At 37.1% G+C, this 10000-nt stretch overlaps 1 protein-coding gene across 1 annotated transcript in view; it reads right to left on the bottom strand.

Annotated features, from left to right (window-relative positions):
* Positions 1 to 5501, bottom strand: part of LOC115221527 (calponin-2-like) — a 56220-nt gene extending 50719 nt beyond the window's left edge. The window contains 1 exon segment of the mRNA XM_029791729.2: positions 5277 to 5501. Within this exon segment, the coding sequence (XP_029647589.1) occupies positions 5277 to 5327 (51 nt within the window). The 5' untranslated portion in view covers positions 5328 to 5501.
* Positions 5502 to 10000: the final 4499 nt, after the last annotated feature.

Raw genomic sequence — 10000 nt, 5'->3', positions numbered from 1 at the left:
GGATGAAATGCTTAGCGGTATTGCGCCCGTCGCTACGTTCTTAGTTCAAATTCCACCGAGGTCGACTTTGCCTTTCATCCTTTCGAGATCGATAAATTAAGTACCAGTTACGCACTGGGGTCGATGTAATCAACTCATTCCCTCCCCAAAAGATGGCTGCTCTTGTGGTAAAATTTGAAGCCATTATTATTATTATTAAGACGGCGAGTTCAAATTCCGCAAAGGTCGACTTTGCCTTTCATCCGTCCGGGATCGATAAATTAGAGTACCAATTTAACACTGGGGTCGATGTAATCGATTCATCCCCTCCCTCAAAATTGCTGCCCCTGTGGCAAAATTATTATTATTATTATTATTATTATTATTACTACTACTACTACTACTACTACTACTACTACTACTACTACTACTACTATTTATTCTGGAAGGCTGTGAGCTGGCAGAATTATTAGCACACCGGGCAGAATGCTTAGCTATATTTCTTCCGGCTTCTGAGTTCTGAGTTCGAACTCCACCGAGGTTGGAATTTGCTTTTCATCCTTTCGGAATCGGTAAAATAAATATCAGTTTTGCACTAGGGTCGATGTAATCCTACCTCCGAAATTGCTGGCGTTGTGCCAAAATTTGAAATTATTATTATTATTATGCAGCTGTTGTTGATTAAAGTAATAAGAGCGATTACGCATCTTCAATGTCCAGTTGCCAATTTTGACCTTCTTTTCGCCATGGGCCCTCATGTTTTATCCCTTGCTTTATCAGTTTATTGTGGTTGCATTTTCTGAACGAAATAAAAGGGATGAAGTGAAAGAAAATAAAAGCTGAAATTTATAACTCCGCTCTCTCTCTAACTGCGCAAAAATGTGCCGAAATTCGAACGTGAATCTTAGATCTTAATGGGCCTCTAGTCTTTAATGCAACCATTTATACATTGTTCCTCCCCAACTAGATTTGTGCGAGTGTGTGCATGTGCATGTATACATATATGAGTATACGTGTTCATATGTATGTACGTATATATATATATAAATAACTACTTTCTATATGGTTTTGTATAGATAATATCGTTCAGTATTGACTGAATTGCTAAACAGAGGCTTTTGTCTCTAAATTCTCTATATATAATATATTGTGTATGTTGATTTAGTATTGCTAAATTGAATTTTTCCCTGTTGGCTTGGAATTTTATATTCCCTAACTATTAATAATAATAATAATAATATATATATATATATATAAGAAAACAGAAAATATACGTAGAATAATAATGTTTTAACCATAGTGCAGTCAATTAATAAGTTCTTACGTTTTTCCGCCTACGTTACACCCAATTACTATTGTCCATATTGGTACCTTTAAAGTGCATTATGATATCATAAAACAATGGCCTCTTATAGGCATATTGGCTGCTATTTTCTCCACTTCTTTTTATATATACTCATATATAAAAAAAAACGTACATACTCCTTGAATATTTGTAAATGATAGAATATGTATGCGTATGTATGCATAAAATTAGAATTATACACACACACCACATGTATATATACATATATATAATGCACATACATATATATCCACATATATATATATATATACATACATATATATATATATATATATATATATATATATATATATATATATATATATATATAAATATATATATATACATACAAACATACATATATAAATACACATGCATATATACATATATACATATGTAAATACACATGCATATATACATATATAAATACACATACATATATATATACATACATATAAAAATACATATACATATGTATATATATCTATATATATCTCTATATATATATATATATATATATATATATATTATATATATTATATATATATATATAATCTATCTATCTGTCTGTTTGTCTGTCTGTCTGTCTATCTGTCTAAATACATATATAAGTATGTATAATGTAATGTAATAAATGTGTGTGTATATACGTATATACGTGTATATATATATAATACCCAAAGTATAAGGACGAAAAATTGTACGCTAATAGACAGGAAAAAGAAAGAAAATGATCCAACAACTGCGCGTGCTGATAATTGAAATAAGCAGACGACTCCTATTAGCAGTCAACTATGTAAGTATAAGCTGTTAACATCGTTAATGCTGTCTACTTAACCTACCGCTTGACAACTCACACGCAGAGCTGCTTGTCTTCAGAAACGAAGGTTTGACAATATTGGACGCAATTTGAAAGCGATTGCTTTTTGACACTCTGATATGACGGTGTGATCGTTACGATAAATTTATAAATTTATCGCAACGGCGAAGTTTATTCAAAATGGCGTTGCTCTGTTGGGCAAGCCGTTGTGTGTGTGTGTGTGTGTGTGTTGTGTGTGTGTATTCTCTCACCTTTGCCATGGGGTTTCGGCCATAAAGATTTTATTCATTGCTTTATCTTGTTATATTGTCGCAATTTTGCTGTCGAAATAAATAGACTTTATTGAAAGAAAATGAAAATTGAAAATGATTGTTCAGCCTCTGTACCTTTGCAAAATGTCCAAAAGACGAAATTCAGTCTTTGATCTATGTGACTATCCATTCTCTATCTATCTATCTATCTATCTATCTATCTATCTATCTATCTATCTATCTATCTATCTATCTATGTCTGTCTGTCTGTCTGTCTGTCTGTGTCTGTCTCTCTCTCTATCTCTCTATCTCTCTATCTCTCTATCTCTATCTATCACTTTTTCCTCTACCAACACAACTTCTCTCTTTCTTCTTCCCACTTTAAACTTACTATTTCAATTTTCTCTCTCACATTTCAAGTACTTCTGCTTTTTCTCACTTTCAATAAATTCTTACATCTTATCCTTTCCACATCCGTCTCTCCATGAGTCAACGAAGGAATCTCTTTATAAAGTCGTCCGATCTGCTACGAATAGCAGTAAAATTTCCCAAATATCTTTAAAAAAAGGACAAATTGGAAAAATAATTTTGAAGAGGTTGGAGTGTCACAGCTGGAACACATTTGATGATAGTACTGCTCATTAATGACCGACCTGGCGTTAAATAGCAATAACTATCTCTTTTCGTTAAAACTTTTTTAGATCTATCTATCTATCTATCTATCTATCTATCTATCTATCTATCTATCTATCTATCTATCTATCTATCTATCTATCTATCTATCTATCTATCTATCTACCTACCTACCTACCTACCTCCATACCTACCTATCTATCTGTCTGTCTGTCTGTCTGTAACTATATGTCTGCTTCCTTATCCTTATCTGATCCACCAATCATCTTGTTTTCTTACCTCCTCATTTTAATTGTTCATCATTTAGGTCATCTCCTCTGTCTCTATTTCTCTTCCCTTTCAGATTACTTTTTTTATGTTTGTCTATCTTATCTCTCATTCTCGTTCTCCTCAAATTTAAAAGTTTTTCTTTTCTGTTTTCTTCTTCCAAATTCACAAAAAAAAAAAATAATAATTATAGTAAGTAATAATAATAATAATCTTAAATTCCCTTATGTAGTCCTTATCTTTCTTTGAAGTATTGCCGCTGCAGTTCTACAGACTCAGTTCCTCTCCCCCATTCCCGTCAGGTTTCCAATACAAATTGAAATTACTTTCACTTATGTCGCTAATTTTCTGAAGAAAAGCATGAATTGCACAACTTGCTATGTTACCTTTCCTACTACTTTAAATATCTGAGACTAATACTATATATATTTCCTCTTCCTGTCGCTTTATATTTCATCTCCGAAACACAATCTCAAGTATGTAAGATTTAGCGCTGCTGTCGTCTGGCTTTAGTTCTAAAAGCAGACGACACATTTTCAGCCATTTCCTCTTTCTCCTTCCCCGCTTCATTCGTGTATTAGAGAGCCGAAGTAAAAGAAAATTTCAAATAAATAACAGATTTGACATAGATAATAAACATAAACATGAGAGTATATCTGTGTTCACAGCGAATACATTAAAACTTTAAACATGAAGCATTTGTACGAAGCAGACGACAGATTTTGAAGCTATTCTCTTTCCTTGGATGACTAACGATTAGATCGTCAAATTTGAATAGAGAAAATGATAGATAATTATCAGTTTCTATCTTGATTTAAAAGCTAACTGAAAAGTCGTTAAATTAAGAAACTTTGGCTCTGATAAATTATTAAGATAAGTGCAAGTAAATTCCTGTAACTTGATACAGTAAAACAAGATTTAGAAATAAAAATACAGTAACAGAAATTTTAACAAACTAAAAAAAATTAAAACATTCTGAATAGTTTGTAATTATTATTAAATAAGTCCTAAGAAATATTTTCGGTTTGTGAAATATTTGATATTTATTTCCTGAAAGTTTGAAGTTGAAAAAGAGAGAGAGAGAGAGAGAGAGAGAGAGAGAGAGAGAGAGAGAGAGAGAGAGAGAGAGAGAGAGAGAAAACTTTATCTAAAAAAATAAAAGTTATAACCAAATTATAAAATGACGATTTTAGTGGAAGAAAATTCTTGAAATATCTATTTATTTACTTATTTATTTACCTGTTTATATATTTAATTATTAATCCTTTATCCTCTTTTAAAACTTTCTGCATTGGGTATTTTAATCACTGTGTGTGTGTATATGTGTATGTGTATGTGTGTGTGTATATATATATATATACATAATGTATGTATATATTCTTTCTGAGTGGATATATAAAATAAAGTTTTTAAAACTTCTTAAATTTATTATTGTCTTTTTACTGTTACCTGTTGTAATATTGTATGTGGGGGGGTGTGGCTGGGTGGATATTTATTATAGTTGATTTAACTTTCCGTGGTGCAATTGCATTTAATTTTAGTTTTCGATTATTTTTCACAAAATCCTTTCCTCCAAAAGATTTAAAAAAAAAAAAAAGATTCTCTGTAAATATTCAAAAACATGAATGCGCGCAATTAAACAAAATACAAAAAAAAAACATTATTGACAAACGTATATAACACATAGATATGCAGATAGATAAAACAGCTAGAAAGATAGGTAGACAAGCTGATAGATAGAAAGATAGGTAGACAGAAATGCAGCATAGGTAAATAGACAGGAAGATAAAAGCATAGGTAGATAGGTAAGTAGATAGATAAATGGATTTATAGGTAGAAAGATAGGTAGATAGATAAATGGATTTATAGGTAGAAAGATAGATTGATAGGTGCTCACGAATTCTTATTGAGGCATAAACAGAACAGAAACACAACATGTATAAACAACAAACTGAACTGTGCAAATGATGAAATTGCTTACCTTGGACTGGATAGCCCTGTCCATACCTTTGGGTCCTAAACGCAGAGCCATTTTGTGTTTTTTGTTTTTTTTAGTTAATATCCAAAGGCGAAAAGCTGTTGGGCTTTTTTTATTTTTTTAAAAAAAGATTTGAGTAAATAAAACTCAAGTCTGGACGGAGCTGCTCAAAATACGGTTTGCGCCGTTCGGTGGAGACAGTTGGAATAGAAACTTTGGTTCCAAGTCAGTCAGACATAGAATAAGGGGGAGGGAGGAGAAAGTGTGTGAGAGAGAGAGAGAGTGAGTGAGTGGGAGGGGGTGGGAGGCGCGTTGTCGGCTCTGTTGGTTGGTTGGCCGGCTGGCTGGCTGGCTGGCTGGTTGGTGGAGTCGGGAGTCGGGAGTCGGGGAGGGAGGGAGGGAGGGAGGGGGTGGGTGCGTGCGATATAGAAGGCTGTGCAGTCGGGGGTGGAAGGAACTGGTGGAGGTGGTGGTGGTGGCGGTGGTGGCTGTGGTGGCTGTGGTGGCGGTGATGGTGGAGTCGTCGAAACGGAAGTGTTGTGTACACACACACATATACACGCACAAATATGTAAAGGTATGTGTATATGTATGTATATGTATATATATGTAAGTAAATGAGTGTTTGTATATGTGTGCGTGTGTGTGTGTGCGTGTGTGTGTGTTTGTGTGTGTGTGTTTGTGTGTGTGTGTTTGTGATTATAAGAGAATGTGTATTTTATTTCTTTTATTTATTATTTTATATATATATATATTTATATTTGTTTGCTTTACTTCTGGTGTCTTTTGTCGGATCCACTGACGAAACGTGAAGAGTTGGGATGTGCTATTGATGGTGATGATGATGATGACGATGATGATGATGATGATGACGTCGACGACGACGACTATATACCTCTGATGACGAGGATGATGGCGACGACGACGACGACGACGATTGCGGGCTTCAACGACGGTGATGATGGTGATGGTGATGATGATGCCTTACACCTCACCTCAGCGAGCTGCCGTGATGCTGGCTTGTATCGGGTTACGAAGCCGACTTCACATGCCTTCGCCATATAAGTACAACGCTGGGCCGGAACAAAATTTCTAGGTGTGTCCGTGTGCATTTGCTCGAGTGTATGTGTATGCGAGATGAGTGTGACCTCAGCAGTATATGCATGTTCATCCCCCTCTCTCTTTCTCTCTCTGCCTCTCTCCTGCCTCTCTCCTGCCTCTCTCTGTCTCTCCCGCTTCTCTCTCTACGTCAGTTCATCTATATATGTATGTGTATATGAGCAGGTATCTATATATGAAATTTGTTTTATCGCGTGTATAAAAAAAATCCTAGGTGTATATAACCGCTTGTTACCCTTCTCTTTCGCTTTCTCCATATCTATCTCTTCCCCTTTAGTTCTCTGTCTCTCTGTCTCTCTCTCTCTCCCCTCTCGCTCCCTCTTCCTCTCTCTCTCTCTCTCTGCAACTCCCTCTTAGCAGTTCTCTTTCTAGTCTTTCTATTCTCTATCACCTTTCTCTATATCACTCACACACTCCCTCTCCTTTCTTTACCACTCTTCCTTCTCCCCCCCCCCGCATCTCTCTTTGTTATGCTTCTTTCTCTTGTGTTCTCTCCCCCCTCTCTCACTCTCTCCTACTGCTATCATTTTTTTTACTTGAAGCCATACTCTTTCTCTTTTCTTCATTTTCGCTTTATGTCTCACCTTTGTTTCTCTATTTCACACCTTTCTAAACTTTTTATCCCTCTACCCCACCACTTTCTCTCTTCTTCTCCCTTTCTCCCTGTCACCCCTCTCACAGTTTATCTTCTTTTCACCGCTTCTCTCACTCATACTATCCCCCCCTCCCTTGTCGTCTGCTTCGTTGCTTTGATTTTTTTTTTACTTCACTTATATCAACCTTCTCGCTCTCACTCTTTCTTTCTCTCTTCCTCTCCCATTTCTCCTTGTCACTCCTCTCACAGTTTATCTTCTTTTCACCGCTTCTCTCACTCACACTATCCCTCTCTTGTCGTCTGCTTCGCTGCTTTGATTTTTTTTTTTTTTACTTCACTTATATCAACCTTCTCCCTCTCACTCTTTCCTTCTCTCTTCCTCTCCCCTTTCTCCCTGTCACTCCCTCTCACAGTTTATCTTCTTTTCACCGCTTTTCTCACTCACGCTATCCCTCCCTTGTCGTCTGCTTCGCTGCTTTGATTTTTTTTTTTTACTTCACTTATATCAACCTTCTCGCTCTCACTCTTTCCTTCTCTCTTCCTCTCCCCCTTTTCTCTCACTCGCTCTTTTATTATGCTCACTTTCTATCCTCCTCTACGTCTTACTGTCTCTCTCTCTCTCTCTTTCTATATCTCCTCCTCCTCTCTCTCTCTCTCGCTCTCCCTCTCTCGTTCACTCGTTCTCCCATCTCCTACCCGCTCTTCACCTGTGTGTTCACATGTTTCCAAGAAAGTTTGGTAAACCTGGTATCTGAAGGATGGATGGTAACTGCGGGGCAGGAGACGTCTGCCGAGGGTGGATGGAACGCCAAAATTAAGCACAAGGGTGAATGGGTGTGTGCGTGCGTGTGACGGATTATACATACATACACACATACATACATACATACATACATACATACATACATACATACGTACATACATACATACATACACCCATACGTACACACACACACATACATACATACACACACACATACATACATACATACATAAATGCATACATACATACATACAAATACACATACGTACACACATACATATACATGAACTTGTATATGCATGTATAAATATATTTACGTATATATGCATATGTACATATATATGTGTGCATATAAGTATATGTGTATCTATATATATCTATATATACAACTATCTTTTCATGTACATACACTATATAAATGTGTGTATATATAAGTATGTGTGTGTATATTACATATGTGTGTGTTTGTGTGTGAGTACGCACAGATATGAGTATGTAATTGTATGTGTTATATGAGTTTGTATTTGCATTTAAATACACTCACACACATACACATACACACATACATACATACATACATACATACATACATACATGCATACATAACATACATACATACATACATGCATACATACATACATACATACATGCATACACACACATGTGTTTCAAGATGCCTCAAGCGGCAACAGCAACGGATGCAAGAAACGCTAAAACGTAACATGGCGGTTTGAAACGGGTGGACGGTGGAGGGTTGAGATATATGTGCCTGATGAAACTAACGTTGGTCTCTATAAGTATTTGTGAAGATGAGATAAAATGTGTGTGTGTGTGTGTGTGTGTGTGAGTGTGTGTGTGAGTTTCCTGGTGAAGATGATGCATATAGAAAGAGAGAGAGAGGGGTGAAGTAAAGGAGGAAGAGAGAGAGGGGGAAGTAAATGAGAGAGAGAGAGACTGAGAGACATAGGTAGAGAAACAAGGAAAAAGAAAGAGAGTGGGGAGAGGTGCAGAATATACTCTTTTACTCTTTTTACTTGTTTCAGTCATTTGACTGCGGCCATGCTGGAGCACCGAATTTAATCGAGCAACTCGACCCCGGGGCTTATTCTTTTGTAAGCCCAGTACTTATTCTATCGGATCTCTTTTGCCGAACCGCTAAGTGACGGGGACATAAACACACCAGCGATGTTGGGGGGACAAACACACACACACACAAACATATATATATATATATATATATCATATATACGACGGGCTTCTTTCAGTTTCCGTCTACCAAATCCACTCACAAGGCTTTAGTCGGCCCAAGGCTAAAGCAGAAGACACTTGCCCAAGATGCCACGCAGTGGGACTGAACCCGGAACCATGTGGTTGGTTAGTAAGCCACTCCTGCGCCTGTATAGGTGTTAGTCTGTACGAGTGTGTATGATGGCTTCTCCATTTATTTGTGTGTGTGAGAGAAATATAGATAGATTGATACATTGATGGAAAGCTAACTAGATAGAGGGATAGAGAGATAGGAAGAGAGGGAGTGAGAAAGAGAGAGAGAGAGACGAGAGAAATTGGAGACAGGGAGAAAGAAAGAGAGAGTGGGGGGGGACAGAGATTGTTTGTGTATGTGTGTTTTTACACCTGTGTGTCTCCAAATGATGCACGGGAGACCCCAGTATACACAATCTCAGCATGCAGAGAAGCAGTGAGCCCCCTTAGAGCGTGAGGCTTCCCCGGGCGACTCTCCCGTGCGTCCATGCCTCTGCATGTTTGCCTCTCTATGTCTGCTTAAATTGCTGTATGTATGTTGTGTATGTGTGTTTACCTCTGAGGGAGAATGCATTTGTATTAGTGTGTGCGATGTATGAGTATGTGGTGAAGACGAGTGGCTTTGTGATCAAGGCATTCGGCTCATGATCGGAGGAACATGAGTTCGATATCCAGCTGCGCATTGTGTTATTGAACAAGAAACTTTATTTCTAAGGCGTCAAGCTGGCAGAAACGTTAGCACGCCGGGCGAAGTGCTGAGCGGTATTTCGTCTGTCTTTACGTTCTGAATTCAAATTCTGCCGAGGTCGACTTTGCCTTTCATCCTTTCGGGGTCGATTAAATAAGTACCAGTTACGCACTGGGGTCGATATAATCGACTTAATACCTATGTCTGTCCTCGTTTGTCCCCTCTATGTTTAGCCCCTTGTGGGTAGTAAAGAAATAGGTATTTCGTCTGCCATTACGTTCTGAGTTCAAATTCCGCCGAGG

This window comes from Octopus sinensis, linkage group LG18 (genome assembly GCF_006345805.1).
Source record: "Octopus sinensis linkage group LG18, ASM634580v1, whole genome shotgun sequence".
NCBI lineage: Eukaryota > Metazoa > Mollusca > Cephalopoda > Octopoda > Octopodidae > Octopus > Octopus sinensis.
This window is presented reverse-complemented; position numbering and strand designations above follow the sequence as displayed.